The sequence below is a fragment of the Dendropsophus ebraccatus genome, chromosome 4 (genome assembly GCF_027789765.1).
Source record: "Dendropsophus ebraccatus isolate aDenEbr1 chromosome 4, aDenEbr1.pat, whole genome shotgun sequence".
NCBI lineage: Eukaryota > Metazoa > Chordata > Amphibia > Anura > Hylidae > Dendropsophus > Dendropsophus ebraccatus.
The window spans coordinates 78,846,448-78,873,319 of NC_091457.1; the positions used below are offsets into that span (position 1 = coordinate 78,846,448).

The window sequence follows — 26,872 nt, forward strand, 5'->3', positions numbered from 1 at the left end:
CATGATTCCGAAGGTCCTACTCAAGATCAAGCAGGACAGTGCCTCGGTGATCGCAATAATTCCGTTCTGGCCGAAGAGATCATGGTTCTCCCTGCTCATGTCTATGAGTCAGGGGACATACTGGAGGCTGCCACCTCGGCAGAACCTGGTGTCTCAGGGCACGCAGCTCTGCCAGAACCTGGGGTCCCTTCATCTGATGGCCTGGAACTTAACCAGTCCCTATTGAGAGCCAAAGGCTTCTCTACCAGGGTCATGGATACGTTTTCCCATTCAAGAAGTGAGGCCACTAACAGATCCTATACCCGGATCAGAAAGATCTTCCAAATATGGTGTTCCTCTCAGAAGGTAGACCCCAGTACACCATCTGTACCCCAGATCTTAGAATTCCTACAAGAGGGATTTGATAAGGGCCTGTCATCTAGTACCCTTAAGGTTCAACTCGCCGCCTTATCGGCCTTTCTCCACCAGAGACTTTTGCAGATTCCCGAGATCAAGGACTTCATAAAAGCAGTCTCAAGACTTCGCCCAAGGATCTGCAGACCAGCAAGCCCTTGGGATCTATCATTAGTCTTAAAATCTTTGGCTAAACAGCCATTTGAACCACTTTCTGAAATCTCTCTGAGACTTTTAACCTTAAAGACAATCTTTCTACTAGCCATCACCTCGGCGAAACGAGTGGGTGAACTACAAGTCCTCTCCTCAGTTGAACCTTACACCATCTTTCTAGGTGACAAGGTCCTTTTAAGATTCCTTCCGACATTTTCTCCTAAATGTCCTACTTTCTCCAACCTCAATCAGCTTGTAGTCATCCCTGTCCTTTCTCCAGAACTTACAACTGAGGATCCGGAACTTGGGTGCCTAGACGTAGTGAGATGTCTAAAGACTTATCTTGCCAGAACCCAGGATTTCAGAAAATCTGAAAATCTATTCATATCTTTCTCGGGGCAGAACAAAGGTTTAAAGGCATCCAAACCATCAATTTCCAGGTGGATCACGGAATGTATTAACTATTGTTACCAATTAAATGACAAGGATCCACCGGAATTCACCAGGGCCCACTCAACTCGAGTACAGTTCCTTAAGGAGGGACTTGGGTGACAACGCTTTGAGTGACCTATATAATGTCCCTTTAAGACCAGCTTAAGTACTCTCCCTTTAAAAGCGACTTAGGTACCACCCTTTAAAGACCAGCTTAAGTACTGACCCTTTAAGAGCGGCTTGGGTACCGTCCCTTTAAGAGTGACTTGGGTGCCGTCCCCTCAGCTTTGCTATTTTACTGACTGACCTCTGCTACTTATAATGGTTAAGATCATTGCTCGGTTACCATGACAATCTTACTCATGTCAGGGAGACAAAATCGTTAAGGACCTTCAATATTATACATCTTCTATTGGTCAATAGTGGACATGTGACTGTATGGATGTTGTGATGCATTGACTGACAGGAGCTTAGAGTTCCTATTGGCTGCTATATTTCAGCTATTTGCATATGTGCTGTGATTGGCTGTTAGTGGTTAGAGTGTGGCCATTATTTCCAATGGGCCATTATTTTCTATGGGAAATTAGGGGTCTTTAAACATAAATTTCTTAAAAATGACAAATCCGATTGAAATAGATAGCACACTTCACACCGCCGAGGGCTTCGAAACGCAGTTTGAACGGAGTCTGTGCGCAAAGTGGTTCGGGCTGTATTAATCGCAGGAGAATGGCTGGAAGAAGAATATGGATTACAATATACTAGATTTGCATTTCCAGGAAAATAGATAGTGCTTGAAAAGAGTGCCCCTTTACCAGTGACTTCCTTTTAAGAGAAACTTTAACCCTGGGTGCCATCCCTTTAAAGGCGAATTGGGTCCCATCCGTTTAAGAGCGACTTGGGTCCCTTTAAGAGCAACTTGGGTCCCGCCCCTTTAAGAGAGACATGGGTCCCGCCCCTTTAAGAGAGACATGGGTCCCGTCCCTTTAATAGCGACTTGGGTCACATACCTTTAAGAGTGTTATGGGTCCCGTCCCTTTAAGAGCAACTTGGGTTCCGCCCCTTTAAGAGCCACATGGGTCCCTTTAATAGCGACTTGGGTCCCGTTCCTTTAAGAGCGACCCGGGTCGCTCTTAAAGGGACCCAGGCTGCTCTTTAGACATGGGTCCCTTTAAGAGCGACATGGGTCTCGTCCCTTTATGAGCGACTTGGGTCCTGTCCCTGTAAGAGCGACTTGGGTCCCTTTAAGAGTGGCATGGCTCCCGTCCCTTTAAGAGCGGCTCTGCTACTTATAATGGTAAAGATCATTGCTCGGTTACCATGACAATCTTACTCATGTCAAGGAGACAAAATCGTTAAGGACCTTCCATCTTCTATTGGCCAATAGTGGACATGTGACTGTGTGGATTGTGTAATACATTGCCTGACAAGACCTTAGAGTTCCTATTGGCTGCTATATTTCAGCTATTTGCATATGTGCTGTGATTGGCTGTTAGCGGTTAGAGTGTGGCCATTATTTCCAATGGGGAAATTAGGAATCTTTAAACGTAAGAAACAAAAATAGATAGCACACCTCACACCGCCGAGGGCTTCAAAACGCAGTTTGAACTGTGCGCAAAGCGGTTTGGCCTGTATTAATCGCAGAAAATTGCTGGAAGAAACGGAAGAAGAAGAAGAAGAATACGGATTACAATATAGTGCTTTTCAAGCACTATAATTAGGTGCTGGGGGACAGAGGACATGAAATCAGCAGACTCATGGGGTTAAGCAGCATGAAGTCCAAGAGCGGCCTTACGTGGGCAGATTATCGACTTCGTAAGCGCTCCTGAAAATTGGCCCGTATGAAAGGGCCTAATGCTGGGTTTACACGTAACGATAATTCGCTCAATGGTACGATTAACGATTTCTAAGTAACAATTTTTTTTATAAAGATCAGTGTTTATGGTGCGTTTACACAGATTTATCTGGCAGATTTCGGAAGCCAAAGCCAGGAATGGATTTGGAAAGAGGAGAAATCTCAGTCTTTCCTTTATAACCTGTTCCCTGTTTATAGTCTGTTTCTGGCTTTGGCTTCAAAAATCTGTCAGATAAATCTCTCTGTGTAAACGCACCATTAGACGAAACGATATATCATACGGAAAAATTGTTTTGCGACCGCTTAAGCCTATCTCGCACATAGGTTATATCGGTGAACGACTGTTTACACGGAACGATCAGCGAATTTTTTGCGAACGACCAACGACGAATTGAGAACATGTTCAAAGATCAAAATGAACGATTTCTGATCATTCGCTGCGTTTAGACGTACGATTATCGCTCGATCCGATCGTTCTGTGTAAACGCAGCATAAGATCTATCAACAAATTAAGAAATGTTCGTCGCCTGATCTCATGTTTAGTGCAGCCAATAAAATCATTGTTATCTGTAGCATGTCACCCTGTCAGGATGTGCAGGACGATGATCCAAATATCGTCTGTATGGCACCATGGCGAATCAGAAACCGTGCAGTGATCAGTGTTGTGTTCCCATTGGCCTGGGTGGAAGGAATTTTACTTTGAGGATGCTCTGTTCTGAACTGCTGTTATAAGGAGTAATCCAGCATGTTTGTGTATAATGACAAGAGTCCTTTGATTTTATTATATATAACTATAGAACACAGTAGTTTCTAAAGTAGCACTGCAGAGATATTGAATGCTTGGTTCTATGTTTCCCCAGTGGTCACAGATTGCCTCATGTATACATAATTACTTTTGGCCATGACTTCTCCAGTGTGTACATCATGTTTTTCAATAGGAGAATACAGCATGCTACGCTATTCTGCCCTTTAAAGAGCAACTAAAACCGCCCAAAAAAGAATGGATGCAAAAGTAAACAATTGAGTCCAACATATACCAAATAGTAAGTACTTAAATTGTATTTTGTTCTTGGAGGATCACAGCCAATACCAATTCTTGTCAATGAGGCAGTAGTGTGCTCAACATTAACAGATCTCTAGAAGCAAGACAAAATATCAAGTCTTCTCCTCTAGCCAACACTACTGTATTACTGCTTACAGGCTTCAGTCAAAGAACATTGGAAGCGCCACATCTGTTTCTCATCAGTGTTGCAAATAACATGTAGACTTCTAAAAAGAGTTGTAATAAGGTAGAAACTGGAAAGCGGTCTGAATTAGCCTAGGCTGCCACCTACTGGGCACACATTGTATAACACCACAAGAATATGTCTCACATTAGCTTCGCTTTACACTGGCTAATATGAAAAGTGCATGGGTCATTTTACATCACATTAAGCCATCCTGCCCCCATCAAACCGCTTAGTTTACAGGTCCATTTGTTTTAAATGGGGTATCCACCCTGGTTAAGAGTCATCTTGACAGTAATTTTTTTTTTTTTTTTTAACCAAGCCTCAAAGGGGTTGCCTGATAAAGCCCATATTTAACCTTGTAATAAAGAATCATATATTTATAAATATATTATGGGGTCTTTCATGCTTTCCTTCTGCTTTTAATGCGGTCTGCTCTGTTGCCTTCAATCCTGTAATAGACTCTCTGTTCCTGTGTACAGGCCACTTTAGCCAATAGTACAGCCAATTCTATTGCCCTCCCACTATGGGGGAAAGGTTATAGTCAAGAAAGTGTGGCAGAAAGGTGTTGGCTGAATTATTGGCTAGAATGTCCTGTACACAGGACTAGGGAGTCAGTTACAGGCAGACCAGATAAAAGGTGGTAAAATAACTTTACTTAGCAATACGTATTTATTAGACAGGGAAAATAGGTTTCATTGTCAGACAAAGCCAAGCATTGGGAGAGGAGTTTAGGCTTTGTTCACATATCTGTTCAGAAAAAATTCATTCAGGTTGCCGAACACATTGTAAAAAAGAAAATGGATTTTTTTTTTTTTTTTTTTTTAACAAAGAAGAAACCAAGGACCTCCTGACTGTGAAGGATAGTTATATTTTGGCTAGCTGCACTCTGTCAAATTGCACTGCACAACTTCTTCTGAAACACAATACATACAAAAGTTTATAAACAAGAAATTTTAATTTTTTTCTGCAAGATATGATATAACAGCCAGACTGCCCCTTAAATACCGGAATTTACAAGAGGAGCATCGGTGCCACCTCCAGTAAGTTGTATTAGAGAACCCCTTGAACAGCAGGCAGAGCCAGTGACATCTACTGACTAAGCTGCTTCATGTTATAGTATCTGGCTATATACTGAAGAGGTGCAGTAAATGGAATCATATGACTGAATGAAGGACATGTGGGTTTGTTCTATAGTAAACCCTTTCTCAATATACACAGGAGAGCTGGGTCAGCAGTAAGTTATTTTTATTAGACTATTCAACCACCAGCATACATACAAATAAAAATACTAACAGTTACAAGAGTCATTTCTTTTCCTTCTTTTCCTCTTTCTTTGCATCGGTCTTTTCTTTCTCCTTCTCGTCTTTTCTTTCCTTCTTGCTCTCCTCTTTCTCCTGCCCTTCCTTCTTCTCGGCGTCTCTGTTGGCGATCTTGTTGTTGATAAGATTGTGAAGGGCAACCACTGAACGGATGAGAGAGGCCAGATACACCACCAGCATCTGGTCATTAGTCTTTAGGTAAAAGGCTTTGACAAACTCCTGGAGGTTTACATCTGGTAGCAGGTTGAAGACATCTTGGAGCTGGTAGATGATCTGATGGTTGATGGGCAGTTTACCGCTAGACACCTTTTCAAGGTAACTCCTGATATCGAGCAGTTTCGAGTTAAGTCCTTTCAGCCCATGTACCTGATTTGTGATACGCTGTGACAAGGTCCCCACTGTAGTGTCTTTGATGTCTCTGTAGGAATACATAAAAGTTTTCATATCAGACAGAGACTTATCAATCTGACCATACACATTAGCCCCCCTCCTCCAATTTGTTCATTGCCTCTGCTCCAACAGGCAATGAGAAACATCTGGGTTCAGCTCGTCAACCCTCTCATTATGGAGGCACAATCCGAGGTAAAAGATAAAATTAATTGTGAAATCCCCACATTTACAAGATGTTTATCCAGCTTTTTACTTATAGGGAATCTGTCAGCTGTAATTCATGTACCAAACTGCTGACACCGTTACACAGTTGTAAGGACACATGGCACGTATCATACATCCAGCTGTGCTTCCACAATGTAGAAAAATGCTTTTATTCTCTGGTACAAAGAGGCTTTTCCAAGCCCCTAAATAGCTGTAAGCTTCCTCCCCCCACTGCCAAATTGACACCTGGAAGTAAGGGACATCTAACAGTGTCAGCAGTTAGAAATGTAAATTATGTAAATTACAGCTGAGATTCCCTTTAATAGAACATTCTAGGTATGACAAAACAATGCTTAACCCCTTCAGGACCAGACAAATTTTCGTTTTAGCGGTTTCCTTTTTTCCTTCTTGTGTTCAAAAGGCAATAGCGCTTGCATTTTTTCACCTACAGACCCACATGAGCCCTTATTTTTGCGCCACCAATTGTACTTTGCAATGGCAGACTTAATTTTTCCATACAATATTCTGTTGAACCAGAAAAAAAAAAAATTGTGCAGTGAAATTGAAGAAAAAAAAAAAAAAAAGGAATTTGCTTTCATTTTCGGGGTTTTGTGTTTACACCATTTGCCCTATGGTAAACCTGACATGTTATGCACGTTCCTCAAGTCAGTCCGATTACAATGATGTGTAACTTGTATAACTTATTTTATATAACAGCTTTTAACAAATTAAAACCTTTAAAAAAAATTAAATGTGTTTGAAATTACTCTATTGCCAGCCTAATAACGTTTTTTATCCTATGGTCTATGGAGGGCTCTGTGAGGTGTAACTTTGCGCCATTATCTGTTTTTTCGCAAAATTTCGCAATTGTGCGGGTTTTTCGCAATTTTGCGAGATCAGGAATGTGATAATTTAATAGTTCGGGCCATTACGCACGCAACAATACCAAATATGTTTATTTATAAAATGGGAAAAGGGGGGTGATTCAGACTTTCATTAGGGGAGGGGATTTTTTATTAATAAAAACACTTTTTTTTTACTGTACACTAACTTTTAGTCCCTCTGGGGCACTTTCAGTATTACTGCAGTGATCTCCCATAGAGATCACTGCAGTGATCTCCCATAGAGATCACTGCAGTATACTTTATACAGCAATGATCGATCAGATCATTGCTGTATTACTCTGGTCTGCAGCAGACCAGAGGAATTAAATGCCGAGCCGGGATCAGTGTTAGAGCGAAGCTGAGCCCTTCAGTTACGCCCTGATGTGGGAAGGGGTTAATATACTGAACATTCTGAACATTATTTTAAATTAATACAGTGTATGTTTTTTCCAGATCAGGTAGAAAAGAAAGCTTTTCTTTAGGAAACGCATCTTTACTCTATGACAGTCACCAAACAATTCAGATGGGGTCAAAAGACGAGACATTTCTAAAAAGCCTAAGCACTCTTAATTACCGTAACAAGTGCTCCACTCCAACTTCTTCAGCCTCTTCGGCCCCAATTTCACTTGTCACATGTTCGAATGTCTTTGATGTTGGCGTACCATCCTGCAGGAGTAACGCAACCTTAGTAAGGCAACCTTCATGCGTGGCATTTATGACATAGGGAAAAATCTATGGGACAATATACTACTCAATTCTTCATGAACATAAGTGGAACAGATGGCATTAAAACAGGGCAGATTTATCATTAGAGGAGGTAGGCATGCCAGGAGGTAGCTGCCATATTTAACACAGTGGTGCAGGCTTGTTATGGATTTGGTTTATCTCGCAGTTATATTAAGGCTATGTTCATATCGTTTTGATTTTCGCTTAGGGTAGCTTCACATGTACCAGATTAGCAGCGGATTTCACATTGCAGGTTTTCATTCCGCTGCCAGTATGTGACCCTGGCCCCTTTAACCCCCCACCGCAGCCCCCGGCCCAGAGCATACATTACCTGCTCGGCGCCGCAGCTGTGTGTGAGACTCCCCACGGCACGGCAGCACTGATTGGCTGATGGGGACCGACAGGAGCCTCACACACAGCTCCGGGCTGGGGGCTGCAGGGGTTTAAAGGGGCAAGGTTACATATCCGCAGTGAAATGAAAATACCGCTGTGGAAATGTAACCCCATAATCCTTCACACTACCAGGATCCGCAGTGGATTTCGCTGCAAACTTGCAGTGTGAAAACCTCTGCGGATCAGTTACGTGTGGAGCTACACTTAAAGTATATGTTGCAAAATGTCTAGAGGTGCAAAATAGGTCTAAAACATATAATAAATTGAGAAAATGGCATGTATACCAGTTTTGGGGTGCAATTTGTGCTACCATTAGTTGGCCTTTTTTCTTCTGGGAAACAGCCACTCTAGTTTTTGAGCCAAAGCCAGAGGTGGATCCCGCAGGAAGCAGAGGAACCAGTAAAAGCTTTCATTCTGTATTCTCGAAAAATAAAAGCTGCTCTGAGAAGGTTTTTCTTTTTGATAGTTTCATAAGTCTGCCCATGTCTAGCTGCCTTTATGTGCCTCTGCAGTTGCCTGTGCTTTAAAACGAATTCTGTACACAGTGCTGCAGAACATATAAGCACAGTAAGAAACATTAGCTTTAGTGTAACTAAACCATTAACCCCTTAACGACATCGGGCGTAAACTTACGTCCTCGCGCCCTGGTACTTGGCGCATCAGGGCGTAAATTTACGCCCGATGTTTCCCCGATCGCTGCGTGTTCACACACAGCGGTCGGGGAAGATGGCCTGCTATAAATCATAGCAGGCCATCTTAGCTTCACGGCACGGGGGGTGGTTAACACCCCCCGTGCTTACGATCGCCGCTATAGGCTGATCAATTCAGATCAGCCAATAGCGGCGATCGGAACCTTTCCGGGTCATCGGGTCGCCGATGACCCGGAAAAAAATGGCGGTCGGTGCTGTCCGAGGACGGCACCGACCGCCATTACTGTAAAAAGTAATGTTGATCGCCGTGCCACCGGCCCGATCGCCGTGAACGGCCGGCCGGTACCGGCCGGCCATTCACGGCGATCAGGCCGGTGGCACGGCGATCAGAGTCCCACAATATAGTAAATACCTGCCCTGGACCCCTCAGCTAGGTAGCCGAGGGGTCCAGAGCAGGTATTTGTACATTACTCACCTGTCCCGGGCTCCTGATCGGCGTCTTCCGGGTTCGCGGCATCCTCGTCTTCGTTCGGGTCTTCGGCTTCTTCCGTGACGTCACGTTCGGCTTCTCTCGGCTATTTTCGGCTCCAGTGTCGGCTCTTTCCGTATTTTGCGCTCTGCTGCCCTCTAGCGGCTGATATGTGTAATACACTTATCAGCAGCTACAGGGATGTTCAAATGTAGAAATTTTTTTTTTTATTTTTTTTTCAAATTTTTTTTTTTCTATTTTCCGCACCCTATCGCCGCTGAGTGTTGATCAGCATCGCACGAAAGTGCGCTGCTAATCAGCAACTCCTCCTTTTTGGCGTAGGGTGTTTTTTTTCTATATTCTACTGCCACGGTCTGCTTATAAGTGCCGCACATAAGTGCGGCATTTATCAGCAACTCCTTTGTTGGCGTAGGTTTTTTTTTTATACTTACTGTAAAAAAACACGTAAAAAACACTACATTACACCACACTACATTGAATAAAGTTTGACACTACACCACTACATACCCCATATACCAATCCCCGTATAAAGATGGCCCCCAGGGTGTTTTCGGCGTCAGAGGGATACGTTATTATTACCTCCGACACCGAAACAGCCAGTGAGGATGAATGGGGGGTCCTTCGTTCCTCCATTCATCCTCATCATCCAGTGACGTGTCTGGGGGGTAGCGTAGTGTACGCTGCCCCCCAGACACATCTTTTCCGCCAGTACCGTCCCAATAAGAGATGACGGCATGGTGTGAAATTCTACAAACTCTGTGAGCGTGCCTTAGGGTACACTTACAGATTTCGGGTACGTGCACACTGCGGAATGGCGAAGGATAACCCTTTGTGCATTCCGCAGCTGGCACCCGCCGGCGGACTGATGGAGGCAAGCGTCTCCACCCGTGTCATAGAATCCATTCTATGCACGGGCGGATTCCATCGTCCATCCAAAGAATGAACACGTTGGACGGAGAGCGGAATCCGCCCGTGCATAGAATGGAGTCTATGACACGTGTGGAGACGCGCGCCTGCATCAGTCCGCCGGTGGGTGCCAGCTGTGGAATGCACGAAGGGTTATCTGTCGCGATTCCGCAGTGTGCATGTACCCTTAGAGTGTATGTAGGAAGGGACACCCGAATCCAGCCCCCAGATGCCCCCTCCATCCTCCGAGTTAGTGGGAAGATCGTCCGGGAACTGATCTTCCCACTGCTGGATAAAGGTCACCACCTGTACGGGGATAACTTTTATACCAGCGCCCCCTCCTCTGGTCTCTCGCTGCCCTGTAGCTTGCGGCACGATCCGAACATATCAGAAGCAGTAATAGCGCCCTAATATTTAGCAGCCATGGAGCGGACCCAGCGCTTCTGGATATGAAGGACCCCGTATCGCACCAGGGCAACATTTTCCAGGTGACGTCCCCCACACTGGAGAACGGGAGACCCCAGAAGAAGTGCAGAGTGTGGTGTAACAGGGGGATCAGGAAGGACAACATTTTCCAGTGTGACGCCTGTCCTGATCCCCCCGGCCTCTGCATACTGGATCGCTTCCAGGCGCACCACACGTCATCGGAGTTCTACATTATCTAAATTCTGTCCCTTATTCCTATTTCAGGAGTCACGTTGATCCAGGGATTATTCTGATCGCCATTATGGAGTCGGGAAGGAATTTTTCCCCTGTGATGAGGCTACTGTCGTCTGCCTCACGAGGGGTTTTTGCCTTCCTCTGGATCAACACAGGTTGAATTTGATGGACACCTGTCATTTCCAACCTTATAAACTAATAATTGGCCCAATACCCCCAAATAAATTAGAATTGTCCCTTTTCCCCAGCTAAATAGATATGGCCGCCATTCCCATTAGAGGATGCCATGATGCAATTACAAAGCCTCTGTGCGGCCAGGACAGTAGAAACCCCCCACAAGTGACCCCATTCTGGAAACTACACCCCATAAGGAATCTAAGAAGGGGGGCAGCGGGGATATGGCCCCCTGGTGACGGCCACATTTGGGACGTGAAAATGAAAAAAATTGTATTTTTTATTTTCTCGGCACATGTTCTACGTAAGTGCCCGTCACCAGTGGGGTCCATATGCTCACTGCACCCCTTGTTAGATTCCTTATGGGGTGTAGTTTCCAGAATGGGGTCACTTGTCGGGGGTTTCTACTGTCCTGGCAGCACAGGAGCTTTGTAATTGCGACATGGCCGCCATCCTCCATTCCAGCCTCTAAATGGCGCTCTGTCCCTTTGGTGATTTGCCCTGTGCCCATATGGCACATTATGTCCACATGTGGGGTATTTTCGTACTCAGGGGAAATTACCCTACACGTTTTGTGTTCATTTTCTTTTTTAACCCCTTGTGGAAATGGAAAAAAATCAAGGCTAGACCAACATTTAGTGTAATTTTTGTAAAATTTTTACTCTAAATCATTAATCTTGTCATGTTTTTTTCATTTTCACAAGGGGTTAAAAGATAAAAAAAAAACATTTAATGTGTAGAGCAATTTCCCCTGAGTACGGAAATACCCCACATGTGGACATAAAGCGCCATGCGTGTGCAGGGTAAGCCTCCGAAGGGAAGAAGCGCCATTTGGTTCTTGAAGGCTGGATTTGGATGGAATGGATTTCGAGGGGCCATGTTGCATTCAAAAGGCCCCTGTGTTGCCAAGACAGTTGAAACCCCCCACAAGTGACCCCATTATGGAAACTGCACCCCTCAAGGAATGTAACAAGGGGTGTAGTGAGCATATGGACCCCACTGGTGACGGACACAAATGTGGAACAATGTGGCGTGAAAATGAAATATTAAATTTTTTACACTATAATGTTGGTTTAGCCTTGAATATATCATTTTCACAAGGGGTTAAAAGAGGAGAAAAAAAACAAAATGTGTAGCGCAATTTCCCCCGAGTCCGTAAATACCCCACATGTGGACATAAAGCGCCATGCGGGTGCAGGGTAAGCCTCCGAAGGGAAGGAGCACCATTTCGTTTTTGAAGGCTGGATTTGGATGGAATGGATTTCGAGGGGCCATGTTGCATTCAAAAGGCCTCTGTGTTGCCAAGACAGTTGAAACCCCCCACAAGTGACCCCATTATGGAAACTACACCCCTCAGGGAATGTAACAAGGGGTGTAGTGAGCATATGGACCCCACTGGTGACGGGCACAAATGTGGAACAATGTGGCGTGAAAATGAAATATTACATTTTTTACACTATAATGTTGGTTTAGCCTTGAATTTATCATTTTCACAAGGGGTTAAAAGAGAAAAAAACACACAATATGTGTAGAGCAATTTTCCCCGAGTCCGTAAATACCCCACATGTGGACATAAAGCGCCATGTGGGCGCAGGGCAAGCCTCCGAAGGGAAGGAGCGCCATTTGGATTTTGGAGGTTGGATTTGGCTAGAATGGATGATGAACGCCATGTCGCATTTACAGAGCCCTCCTGCTGCCAAAACACTGGAAACCCCCCACAAGTGACCCCATTCTGGAAACTGCACCCCTCAAGGAATCTAACAAGGGGTGCAGTGAGGATATGGACCCCTTGATGACGGGCACATTTGTGCCATGAAAGTGAAAAAATGAAATTTTTCCCTTTCACGTCACATTGTTCCACATTTGTGCCCGTCACCAGTGGGGTCCATATGCTCACTGCACCCCTTGTTAGATTCCTTGAGGGGTGTAGTTTCCAGAATGGAATCACTTGTGGGGGGTTTCCAGTGTTTTGGCAGCACGAGGGCTCTGTAAATGCGACATGGCCCTTGAAATCCTTTTCAGTGAAATTCAGCTTCCAAAAGCCAATTGGCGCTCCTTCCCTTTGGAGGCTCGTCCTGCGCCCCCTTGGCACTCTATCGCCACATGTGGGGTATTTCTGTACTCGGGAGAAACTGCGCTACACATTTTTTGTCTTTTTTTGCCTCTTATCCCTTTAAGAAAATGAAAAATTGAAGGCTAGAACAACGTTTTAGTGTAAAAAATAAATTTTTCTTTTTTCACGCCATATTGTTGGGAAAATCTGTGAAGCACCTGTGGGGTCCAGATGCTCACCGCACCCCTTGTTACATTCCTTGAGGGGTGTAGTTTTCTAAATGGTGTCCCTTTAGGGGTGTTTTTTAGGTTTTGACACCCCAGAGCCTCTGCCAACCTGAAGTGGTACAGTCAAAAATGACCAAATATAACGGAGGCGTTGAAATTCACTAGGCGCTCCCTTATATCTGAGGCTTGTGGTTGCGTCAAATAGCGCAATAGGGCCACATATGGGGTATTTCTATAAACTGCAGAAACGGGGCAATAATTATTGGGGTGCATTTCTCTGGTAATAGGTTTATAATTATGAAAAATATTGGATTACAATAAAATCTCTGCACAGAAAATTAAAATTTTCAAATTCCTTACACACTTGGCTTTTATTTCTGTGACTCCCCTAAAGGGTTAAAACACTTTCTGGATGTGCTTTTGCAGAGTTTGGGGGGTGCAGTTTCTGAAATGGGGTGCTTTGTGGGGCTTTCTAACATACAGGCCCCTCAAATACACTTTAAACCTGAACAGGTCCCTAAAAATATCTGATTTTGAAATTTTACTGAAAATTTGGAAATTTGCTGCTAATGTTTTAAGCTTCCTATCGTCTAAAAAAAATGAAAGATAGTTTAATAAATACCGCCAACATAAAGTAGACATGTTGCTAATGCTATTTAATATATAATTTATGTGGTATAACCACTTTCTGTATACGCAAAGAAGTTTCAAAGTTGGAAAAATGCATTTTTTCACATTATTTGGGTTTTTTTCATAAAGATTTGTTATGAGTATCGACTCCAATTTACCAGAAATGTAAAGTACAATATGTCACGAGAAAACAATCTCAGAATCAGCCGGATAGGTAAAAGCATCCCGAAGTTATTAATGACTAAAGTGACACTGGTCATATTCATAAAATTTGTCTCTGTCATTAAGGCCATTTCAGGCTCTGTCCTTAAGGGGTTAAAGAAACCACTGGGTAACAAATACAAAATTACTGTACTTCATTTGGGATTATTGCCCCTAAAAATCTACAGTAATTGTAAAGCATAAGGCTACTCCTAAAATCCACCACTGATATGTAACATTAGGGTAGAGATTTCCAGTTACTTACATCATGAACTTCCTCCACTGAGATATATGCCTCAGTGGGAAGGCCTAGGTCTTTTGGCTTCACATCAATGATCACAAGAACCTAGAAGTAAAAGGGACATTCTGTAAAAAGAGTCATCAGGAAAAGGGTGGATAACAACCCATAAAGAAACACTCAGGTAATCTATTTTTCATATTTAGTGCAGCACAGACTATTATTAAATCATAATGTAGGGGTTTTGTTCATATCTATTTCAGTGGAGCAATTTATGTGTCATTAATGGGTTGTCTTGATTTATTTTCCCCTCTGATATGGTTCACCTAATGCTGCCTACAGTTCTCATGATGTGTTTGACTTTGCAGAGTGGACAGATCCTTATCCCCAATGCATTAGCTCTGCTATGAGCCCTATTTCAGCACCAGCTAATGATAGATCAATAAAATAGTCAATATAATTGTCCCTTAATTTACACTCTTACAAGCTTTAAGATTTTGTGTCACTTGCATGCTGCCGCAAACAAAAAGGTAAAGCAGCAGGCCACAAGACTTTTCTGCTTGTCATGTGTGCACTGATGAACCCCAGCATCCCCACATATTCTATTTGCCTTGGAACAGAGGTCAGGGGATATGATATGAAGCAGAGCTGTCCTATCTCCGGCTGGTTAAAAATTTGTTTGCTTCAGCATGTAAGAACCAAAAAGTTTTCTTAGATGCTGCAGCACAGAAAGAGTTAAGCAGAAGGAGACATGACAGCTCTGCTTCATTGTTCCTGCCGTGCTATTTTCGCACAGCAAAAAGGAAAAAAAAAAGAAAACTGTCAGCCCCACTAAGGGTGAATTGAATTGATTTGATTAATCACCCAGCCCTAGTTGTAGTGTAACTGAATATTTTAACTAATGAGGTATTGCTGCAATTAAAAGAAAAAAAGAAATACACTGAGTTGTATGCAACCACGTGGACTCCTATGGCTGCACTATAACAATACTACCTAAGCTCCCCCTAAAAAAACACTTACCGAGTTTGGACAGTATCTTTTCATCAGCTCATTGATGGCAATATCATTCTTATGCAGCTTAGGTCCTGTGTGGTACCAGCCAACTATTCTCTCTCGGGCTAAAGAAACAACCATTTAAAGGATATAATCATGAGTGCTAAACTGAAAAATCTTTCTACTGCACACAGCACTGTAAAAACTTACCATTTACTTTTTTGAACATGCCATACATATTCTCAAGATAGTCATGATCCAGGAACCAGACAGAGTCATCTTTATCATCTTCATCAAATGGAACTGTGTGAACAGAGAAGTTTAGCAGGCAGCAAATTACCAAAACCTGAAGGTATGAAATAGTATCTATAATATGTATCCTTGGGTGTGGGATACATAAGTGATCATTCTGAAGTGAACAGATGCAGCTGGTGTATAGTTTGTATAGGCAAAAATTCACATCTAGCATCAGTCTCTGGCCAGGTCTCACTTGGACTTATCTACACCTATACAGTATAGGGGAGATTTATGAAAGGGTGTAAATATACATCTGGTGTAAACCAATCACAGCTCAGCTTTCAGCTCTGGTAAAATAATAGAGGAGCTGTGATTGGTTGCTGTGGGCAGTTTACACCAGGTGTATATTCACACCGTTTCATAAATCTCCCTCTATATGTGGTGTTGCCTTTGATTGCATGGATGTAAGAAAGCAAAGTTGAAGCTCTTTCAGAATGCATGTGCACAGTTAGGTTTCCCTATGTGTTGCCATTCACAGACTAAAGTGGATATAAATTAAAGGGGTTCTCTAGGATTAGAAGAGCATAGTACAGAATGTATTAATTCACAGCAGCAATTCAGAGAAAGTTCTGATAATTCAGAGAGGAGTATCTCAGGAGTAACCAGAGAAGGCATCCTACCTGCAAAACTGTTGGAGACATCCAAGATCTTCTTATGCCAAGAGCCTAATAGGACACCAACCACCCGCTTCTGGTTTCCAACTTTTCCAATTCTGTGGTTGAAAAATGCAATATAAAATGAATGTATACAGATTAATTAAGATGTATACTATAGACCAAATCATAACATAAATATTAAAACACTAGAAATGTTTAAGTGGTTGCGTCAAATTGCCAAGGCAACCACACAATGCCCAGCCATATGTTGAATGGGTGCCATGAATTTAAAAGGAACCAATCAGCCCAATGGGGCTGATTGGTTCTCTGGAGCAATGTATAACGCTTCTGTGCAGCTCACAGCCCCATCGGCTGCTGCTGCATCTGGCAGCTCCCTGCCCGTGTCTTGTCACCGCTCTCTGTGGGGATGAGTGACAGGTAGAGGTGCTAGTAACAGGCCACTATGCCTGTCGAGCATGCGGACAGGCAGAGTGTTGACTAGACACGGAGGGAAAGACGCCCAGATGACAACTTTCCACATGCGACCCCCCACTAGAGCCCCCTATACTTACCTGATCGCGCCGGGTCCTGCTTCTTGATACGGTCCGGTGACAGAGATTTCCGCGCGCTCCTGAGATGAGTCCGATGCCCATAGAGAATGAATGGTGAGTACAACGCTCCAATCATTTTCTAAGAGCGCGTGCGCCGGGCTTTGGGCACTGAAATCTCAGTCACCAGACCGGCTCGAGAAGCGAGACCCGGCGCGATCAGGTAAGTATAGGGGGCTCTAGCAGGGGGTGGTAGTAACAGGTTCCCTTTAAGTTTATTTTCTCGGATACAAAGCTGCAGCCAACACATGCCGCGAGCTGCACATAAGCTTTATACAGCGCTCCAGGGAACCAAATTAGCACAAATAGGCTGATTGGTTCCCTTTAAGGTGCTATCCAGGATCAGAAAAACAAACCTGTCAAAAACAGCGCCACACATGCCCTCAGGTTGTGTGTGGTATTACAGATCAGTTGCATTCAATTCCATGGAGCTGAACTGCAATACCACATACAAATTACAGACAACTGTGGCCCTGTTTCTGAATGAAAGCTGCAAGGTTTTTCTAATCCTGGATAATCCCTTTAATATAGAACCCATGTGCTATACTTAGCTGGGCTATGAGTGCACTTGTCTCTCTCCTTGAGTTTGTTTCTGCAAACTGTCCATGGATTTCCTTGAACTCCATTTATATGAATGGGCCAGAAGCAAATGGAAGTGTTGCATGCTGGGGGCGCCCGGGTCCTGCTGGGCATGTGCCACACAGCTCTGCAATCCACAGGTTGGATTTTACCCATCAGATCATTTTGCCCTGAGGACCCGGCCCAGCATGTTATCGAGACACCAGTCATTGGCATCAAACATATACTGGGGTATTAGGGCCTGAACCTCTGTGATGGCAACAACAGCGGTCCCAGTGTCCCCATTAAGGTCTACATGACAGGACCTTCCTCTACTGGGAGATACTGGGAGCAGCTCCTCCTCTCCCACAGACATCACACATCCAGATTACTACAAGTGTAATGGGAAACAACAGGTGTAGATGAGAGGGCAGCCGTGTATGTTGTGTCCAGGCTGTAACACTAAGCAGCACACGCCGCCTAGGACTGAAATGCTGTTGTACAACAAGCCCCAGCATGCCCCGCGGCGTCTCCTCGGTGCTGACTGTGCACCCTCACAGTGTCATCCCCTATAGCCAGCCATGGCAGAGTGCCGGCGATAAAGTGCCCTGTCACCGCGCGGCTGCAGGCCTACTCCGCCCGCAGATGCCGGGGCCGCCAGTGAAGGCCTCGACAGCCGGTGACTCAGCAGCTCTCCGCGAAACCTACGGGACTCACCTGTTAAAATGATCCACCACACTGAGCAACACCAGCGGGTGAACCACAACCTTATCTACCGCCAGCTCCGGCATCTTCCCCGGCTACAATGACTCTTCACACACCGGCCGGAACCAGAACTGCCGCTGCCCCCACCACTTCCGGAGACACCACTCCCGAGTTGCACCGCGAGCCGGAAGTGTTGTACTGTCCTGTAGCGGGCGCCATCTTTCTGCAGGCAACTCCATTAATTGCTATTTCTCGTACTAAAGTATCGCTGTACATTGGCATGTCACATATACATAGACTACTTATATGCTTATAGTGTATAACTGTTACTTTTATTGCTTGCTGTAGTAACTTTTCATGTTTCTGGGAAGCCAACATGGCCACCATAGAGCCTGCAGCCTCTTTTCCCACACCGAGAATGGTAATGACAGGCCCTGATACACAAGTAGCCAGTCTGGTGACTCCTGGTTGTATTGCTGATATGGCAGAGGAAAGTTACAGCTGCCACACACATACTATCTGCTCCTGTCCCCAGCATGGACCCCTCTATGACAATGGCCTCCTGTAATGTACAGGTGTGGCCCTCCAGCTGTTGTAACACCACAGTTCCCATCATGCCTGCAGAGACAAAACCTTGGCATCGGGAATTGTAGGTTGGCAACAGTGGCAGAAAAAGACACATGGGGGGATTTATGACGACTGACGTACAAGTACACTGGTCTTATATTAGGCCCCACCCCCTTTTCCAGGCAGGATTCACTAAGAGACGCACGCCTATTAGTGAATCCGGCCAGCCTGGCGCCCAGCATACTAAATCTACACCAGCTTCCAGTAGGTGTAGATTTGCATCATGATTTATGCCTGTGAGCAGGCCACACCTCCCCGCCTTGTCACCCCCCCCCCCCAAGCTCCCCAAGCCCACCCATTTGGCGAGTGGGGAGTACGCCAGGGAGAAGGGGCGAATCTGCTCCTTCTCCCTGACGTATGCCTCGGGCGGAAATTTCATAAATGTCCCCCATGCTGTATAGAGATCTGTGGATGCTTAGCTGGGTCACATCTATGAGCGCTGTAATGGCCACAATGGCCATTTTTTACCCTACATTTGTTGGGGAGTTCATGGTACCAACATAGGAGAGCATTTGGTAACCACAGAGGATTGGATTAACCCTTTGAGGACCAGGCCCAAAATGACCCAGTGGACCGCGCCAATTTTCATTTTTGTCTTTTCGTTTTTCCCTCCTCCCCTTCTAAGAGCTCTAGCACTTTCAGTTTTCTATCTACAAGGCCATGTAAGGGGATGTTTTTTTCAGGAATAGTTGTACTTTGTAATGGCGTCTTTCATTTTACCATAACATGTATGACGGTACCCCCAAAATTATTATTTATGAAGATATAAATTGGTGAAATCATAAAAAAGAATGCAATATAGTAACTTTTGGGGGGTTTCTGTGTCTACGTAATGTACTGTACGGTAAAAGTGACAGGATACTATTACTCTATAGGTCAGCCCAAACACAACCACATGCCGGTTTACACAGATTCTCTAATTTTATATATTTCTTTTTATTAAATCCTTTTTTTTTTTTTGCAATTAATTATTAATGAAATCGGTCTATTGTGACGCTTATAACGGTTTTATTTTTTCACTTATGGGGCTGTATGGGGTGTCATTTTTTGCACCATGATCTCTAGTTTTTATAAATACCATATTTGTGTAGCTCGGATGTTTTGATGACTTTTTATTGATTTATTTTTGTATATATAATGTAACAAAAAAATCAGCAATCCTGGCACTTGTTTCCCTTTTTTTGTTTAAGCCGTTTGCCATTTGCGATGACGATTGTTATATTTAAATAGAACTAACAATTACGCATGCTACAGTATATAATATTTTTTTCCCTTACGTCCTCAGCAGCAGCACAAATGGGGAAGATCCTATCTTCCTGCAATGGTAGGACAGATGGTACTAATAAAAGATTGATTAGGAGCCCTATAAGAAGGCCATACAGACCCCTCCTCCTTGTGTTTTTTTCTGTCCTCCTGTGGGACAGGTGGTAGGAGAGGGAAGCAGGCTCAGGCCTATGTTTGTGTCTGACTTTCCTTTCCAAAGATTCTTCCTTTCCACATGGTCGTGTGGAGAGGGGAAATTTATAGAAATGTTGTTTTTCCTGCTCTGCTGTATCAGAGAGGAGATTATTTACTTTTTAGTAGAGTTATCGCTCAGCTTCTCTGCTGTATGGAGCCGCTGTGTGAGGGAAGCCATGAAGCTGCTGCAGTAAGTATCATGGTGCTGCCAGACCTGTGTCCTCACCTGGGCTGCTGCTAATGTTTCTTGATACTTCAGCAAGGTAAGATATGCTGTTTTTTCTTTTGAGCTGGAAGCCTGGCATGTGTATCAGGAGGATTATTGGATATATATATATATATGTTGTATGAGGCTTTTATGCCTCAAATGTTTCGTTTCAATGTTTTTCACTTTTTTTAACATTGGTTGTGCAAGTCCTGTTAGACTGCTTCACTATATGAGTGACCTATGTAACTATAGTGAGTATACATGAACACAGCTTTAAAGCTGCTAGTTGGGTATTTAGTACACCTGCTGTCTCATAATTTTCTCCAGTACTGCTACAATGAAACTGTGTATGTGTGTGAACACAGCCCTAGAGCTGCTAATTGTGTACACCTGTTGCCTCATTACTTTCTATAGTACTGCCATCGGATGATGCAGTGAAGCTATAAAACTGTGTGTTTGTGTGTGCACACAACCCTAGAGCTGTTAGTTGTGCAGTGTGCACACCTACTGCCTGATTACTTTCTATAGCACTGCTACCAGATGATGCAGTGAAGCTCTGAAACTGTATGTGAACACAGCCCTAGAGCTGCTAATTGTGCACACCTACTGCCTCATTACTTTCTATAGCACTGCTACCAGATGATGCAATGAAGCTATAAAACTGTGTGCACACAACCCTAGAGCTGCTAGTTGTGCAGTGTGCACACCTGCTGCCTGATTACTTGCTATAGTACTGCTACCAGATGATGCAGTGAAGCTCTGAAACTGTATGTGAACACAGCCCTAGAGCTGCTAATTGTGTACACCTGTTGCCTCATTACTTTCTATAGTACTGCCATCGGATGATGTGGTGAAGCTATAAAACTGTGTGTTTGTGTGTGCACACAACCCTAGAGCTGCTATTTGTGCATTGTGAACACCTGCTGCCTAATTACTTTCTATAGTACTGCTACCAGATGATGCAGTGAAATTGTGTGTGTGAACACAGCCTTAGAATTGTAGTTGTGTAGTGTGTATACCTGCGGTCTGATTACTTTTCCAGTATTTCTATCAGATGATACAATGAAGCTATAAAACGGTGTATGAACACAGCCTTAGAGTTATCGTGTAGTGGTAGATACACCTCCTGTCTAATAACTTTCACTAATACTGCTAACAGATGACGCAGTCACCCTATGGAGCGTCTGTGTGCTACTCCAGTGCTGCCATTTAAGAATGCAGTGAAGCTACTGTGTATGAACACGGCCTTAGAATTGTTAGTTGTATACTATACACCTGCTGTCTATTTACTTTCACTATACTGCTATCAGATGATATAGTGATCATGTGGACCTTCTGTGTGCTGACATTTAAGAATGCAGTGAAGCTACTGTGTGTGAACACTGCCTTAGAATTTAGTCGTGTACTATGTACACCTGCTGTTTAATTACCTTGACTAATACTGCTATCAGATGATGGTTATCATGTGGACCTTCTGTGTGCTGCTATTTAAGAATGCAGTGAAGTTATGAAGCCACTGTGTGTGAACATTGCCTTAGAATTGTAGTGTACTGTGTAACACCTGCTGTCTGATTTCTTTCACTATACTGCTATCAGATGATGCAGTGCCCTATGAAGCTACTGTGTGTGAACACAGCCTTAGAGTTGCTAGTTGTGTACTGGATACATCTATCTAATTACTTTCCCTAATACTGCTATCAGATCATATAGTGACCATATGGAGCTATGTGTGTGAGCACATGCTTAGAGCTGCTGGATGTGTACTGGATACACCTGCTATCTGATTACTTTCCATAATACCGCCATCAGATGATGCAGTGATTCTATGGAGTTTTTTTGCGCTGCTCCAGTGCTGCTATTTAAGAATGCAGTAAAGCTACTGTGTGTGAACATGGCCTTAGGATTGTAGATGTGTACATCTGTGTACTATCTGATTAGTACTGTTATCAGATAATGCAGTGACCTATGAAGCTACATTCTTAGAGATGCTGGATGTGTACTGTATATACCTACAGTCTAATTACTCTGTAATACTGTGTACACCTGCTGTCTAGTTACACTCTGTAATACTGATATCAGATGATGCAGTGACCCTATGGAGCTTCTGTGTACTGAAGGATGCAGTAAAACTATGAAGCTGCTATGTGTGAACACTGCTTTAGGATTGCTGGTTGCATATTCAGTGCACCTGTGTGTCTGATTCCAGGCACTCTGCACTAGTCTGTTAGTCGGCCGGTCAGTCTAGCACAACTTCCATCCTTGGATGTAGCAGGATTCTGGTAACAGAACTTCTGGGGAAAAAGCTTTCTTGGCGTACAGATCCTGCAAGATTCCACTTTAAGGTGGCAGAGAATTCATTTGTGGATTGCAACTTTTTCTCAGAAGAGACAATGACTGCTTAAGATTTTACATCTGAATGATAATCTACAGGCTGAACTGGATGGAGTCCGAGGTCATGGCTCCTTCAGACGCACAAAGTCCTTGTTCAAAAAAAAAAAAAAAAAAAAAAAAAAAATTTCTTAGTAATTTAAAAAAAATAATAATAAATAAATAAATAAATAAAAATAAATAAATAAAATAAATGTCTATATTACTATAGCTGAGCAGTATACTTGGCTGCCCGATCCCCACAGTTTGGAGACTGGTCCTTCGTTGTAAGGGGGCAGATGTTCACTCCAATATAAAGATAGTTGGATCTGTATTGGACATTCTCATGAAAGTCTAATAAGAGAAGGAACTTCTACTTTGTTCCACATTCCGTAGGAATTCTAGTATGGAAGGTAAAGGAAAGAATCCTGCACAAGAAGGACCAGACGTCTCGGAGGCCTTGGGGATGGGGACAAGAACTTGTGACTACGTCTTTTCTGACAATTTATTTCCATAATGAGAGAGGTCTGTACCAGTGTTATATGATAGGAAAGGCTACCATATTGAATTTTGATCTGTGGGTCCCTCCTAGAGGGATGTTATCTGACGGTGTATACCTGTATACAGCCTCCTCTGAGGAAGGTGCTGTATGTGGGATCTATGATCTGTGGGTCCCTCCTAGAAGAAGGATGTTATGTGACCAGATATACCTGCATGTACCTGTATACAGCCTCCTCTGAGAAGGCGGTTGTATGGAGGATTTATGCTCTGTAGTTCCCTCCTAGAAGAAGGACGTTATCTGGCCATGTATACCCGCATGTACCTGTCTACAGACAAAAGCTGCATATTCCTTTACATCAAGACCTTTTGTACAAGGCAATTGGCATTCTTTTCAATTTACAGCCCTTCTGTCTGGAATAATCTTGGCTCCATCTACAGTCACCAAGAGGATGTCTATTGTACTTTGACTGTTTGAGAAAATTGAAGCTCATCATTGTTTTCTGGCATCGAACAATTCCTAAGGAGGAGAATAGATCCCCAGTCTGTGACTTTCTTCCTCCAGAGAGATTACAGAAGTTGACACAAGTCGGGGTTCTCAGCACTCCCCAGTTGCTGTCACTTCATCTGATACCCTTGGGTCTTATGTCTACACTGGAAATAACACCCAGAGACAAGGATAGCTTTTCCTGCTCAATGGCGGCAGTCTCCCAATGAAGTGGGTAGAGAAAACCATTGATATATCAAGCAGTGGGGCGCTTGTATGAGCAACTGGCAAGGAAGCCTTAATCCCCATCAGAAATGTTGCTGGCATCCAACATATGAAGGGAATACTAGTCCACTCCAGCACACCAATCTATGGTAAGCTATCAGTATAAGATCAAAACCGCATCTAGGATGGCGCATACCGATCTTTATAGGGGCACTACTGGAGGCAGGGGCATTTTGTCTGCTGGCACTTTATGCTGCGATGTAACCCTGTCGGAGGAAGGGTCTCTGGACCAGAAGCTTTCTGGAAAATCGCATGGAGGATAGACCTATTCCTATTCAAGGTTCAAATTGGAAAACCTTTTTTCCTCACTCCTAAAAAGCCCAGAGTCTTGCAGAATCTGAGACAAGGTTGGGCCTTGGTCAGCCTCATTTGCCCCTATTGACCCAAGAGGGCATGGTTCACAATGGTGAGCCCCCTGCCTAAGAATCTTCTGGGAACTCTCCCAGTCTCCCCAGCTACTGACACAGAGTAGCAGAGATTACTCCCAGCGTCCCTGCCAGGTGTGGGCAGAGTCTAAAAATCTTGCAAGTAGCAAGTCTCTGGTTTCATGATGGCCTCTTATATTATCTAAAAGCATGGCGCTAATTCCATAGGAATAATCTGGAGGCTTCTGTATACCCTCAGTTAATAACTCAAGAGGGCAGGCTTGTCCGAAGCTTGACTGCCGTCAACAAGGTGGGAATTGATATGCTGTCAAAGTGGTGACTACTCTTCTGCAGTCCAGAGCCACAACTGCCTACAGAACCTACCTGAAGGTAAAGAAGATGAAGCCTGGTGGGTGAAAGTCTCTTCCACATCTCCATTGTTACAATCCATTACTCCTGCCAACACGGGAGAGAAGGAGCTTAATCCTTTAGATGTGGGAAGGGCTTGGAGCATGTATATTGAACGGGCAAACTCCTTCAGGAAATCTAACCACTTGTTTTTATCCTTTGCAGGGAAAAACAAAGGATGCAAGTCATCCAAAGCTTCTCTGTCCAGATGGATAAGGGAAGTCATCTCCATATGCTAACAAGAAGCTGGATTACAGGTACCTGGTGCAATCAAGGCACATTCAATGAGGGCAATATCATCCACATGGGCTGAAAAAAGATCTGTACCCTTGGAACAAATATGCAGGACTGCTTCATGGTCGTCCGTCAATACCTTTTGTCAAGCACTATAGACTAGATATTCACGAGTCAACCAGTTTTTGGCTCAGCCATTCTGTCTTCTGTAATGTAATGGCCCTCCCTAGTCTGTTTTCATAGCTTGCTATATCCCCATTTGTGCTGCTGCTGAGGACGTAAGGGAAAGGATAATTTTTTACTCACCGTAAATTTTCTTTCCTGTAGTCCGAAGCAGCAGCACAGACTTCCCGCCCTGATTTAAACAAACTATTATTTATGCAGCATACCTTGATTGTTTTAATGCCTTATTAACTAAGATTTTATTATGAATTTTAAATTTTTTTCGTCGTTAGAATTAACACAAGGAGGAGGGGTCTGTATGGCCTTCTTATAGGGCTCCTAATCAATCTTTTATTAGTACCATCTGTCCTACCATTGCAGGAAGATAGGATCTTCCCCATTTGTGCTGCTGCTTCGGACTACAGGAAAGAAAATTTACGGTGAGTAAAAAATTATCCTATTTATTTAATTACCTTATATATTTAATATATATAATTAGGGATGGTCCGAACCTGCCGAGGTTCGGGTTCGTATAAACCCGAACGTTCGGCAGCAGATTCCCGCTGTCTGCCCGCTCCGTGGAGCGGGCGGATACAGCGGGAGTAACGCCTGGAAAACTGGGATACAGCCTATGGCTATGGCGGGCAGACAGCGGGAATCATTACCGAGGGTTCGGGTTCGTACGAACCAGAACCGAACTCGGTTCGGACCATCCCTATATATGATGCAAAAGGGGAGGGGTGTGTGTGTGTGTGTGTGATTTTAACTTCTATTGGGGGAGGGGCTTTGGGGTATTTTAAAGAACATTTTTACTTTTTTGTTTACACATTTTAAGTCCCCCTGGGGGACCTTTACCTGCAATCATTAGATTGCAGACACTGTACAATGCTATGCCATAGGCATAGCATTGATCAGTGTTATAGGCGCTCTGTTGATTGAGCCTGCCTGTGGCAGACCCAATGAGCAGATCGCCGATCGGACCGAGGAAGATAAGAGACCTCCAGTGGTCCGTTAAAAAGATCGGGACCCCTGCAGTGTGACTACCGGGGTCCCGATCTTTTTAACGGACCACCGGAGGTCTCTTATCTTCCTCGGTCCGATCGGCGATCTGCTCATTGGGTCTACCACAGGCAGGCTCAATCACAGGCTGCCCCTGTCACTTACACTTAAACGCCACGATCGGCCGCGATCCAGAGCAGCGTTTAAGGGGTTAATGGCAGGCTGCAGCGCAATTTATGCAGCCTGTCATTAACGGTGAGGGCCGGGCTACTGACTGCAGCCGGCCCCCACCTGCTATGAAGCATGCTCTGCTCTGGAGCGCGTTTCATAGCGGGATAAACACCTAGGACGTACAGTTAAGCCCAGGGTCGTCTAGTGACAGACTTCCATGGCCTAACTGTACGTCCAGGGTCGTCTAGGGGTTAAGCCACCTTGTAGTGCTCATACAGTGGAGATAGGTCTGGCGTCCATAGAGAATAAATGGAGCCGGACTCATCTCTGCAGTGCGCACATGGCTCCATTCATTCTCTATGGACGCCGGACCTATCTCCACAGCGCGCGTGCTGGCTTCTGACCAGGATATCTCCGTCCCGGGACCGGGACTCGGCGAGATGAGGTCAGCATAAGGGGATCTAGCTGGGGGTCGGGAGCCTGTCACCCCGACACCGGGGGTGGGGGGTGGGTGACAGGTCTCCTTTAATGATCCAAACACATGGGGAGGAAATTTTTGTGCCTATTTTTAGGTAAATAATTGGATTTTTCTTCTATTTTTGGTCTATGTTCTATCTATGAACCAGTATTCGACGGGTGAAT

At 44.1% G+C, this 26,872-nt stretch overlaps 1 protein-coding gene across 1 annotated transcript; it reads right to left on the reverse strand.

Annotated features, from left to right (window-relative positions):
- Nucleotides 1-5,287: 5,287 nt before the first annotated feature.
- PSMD7 (proteasome 26S subunit, non-ATPase 7) lies at nucleotides 5,288-18,130 on the reverse strand. The gene is made up of 7 exons (XM_069966120.1): nucleotides 17,974-18,130; nucleotides 16,115-16,206; nucleotides 15,408-15,500; nucleotides 15,225-15,322; nucleotides 14,232-14,312; nucleotides 7,431-7,522; nucleotides 5,288-5,796 (listed from the first exon to the last, which is right to left on the reverse strand). Exons 1-7 carry the CDS (start codon nucleotides 18,045-18,047, stop codon nucleotides 5,364-5,366), a joined length of 963 nt encoding a protein of 320 aa, XP_069822221.1. The 5' UTR covers nucleotides 18,048-18,130; the 3' UTR covers nucleotides 5,288-5,363.
- Nucleotides 18,131-26,872: the final 8,742 nt, after the last annotated feature.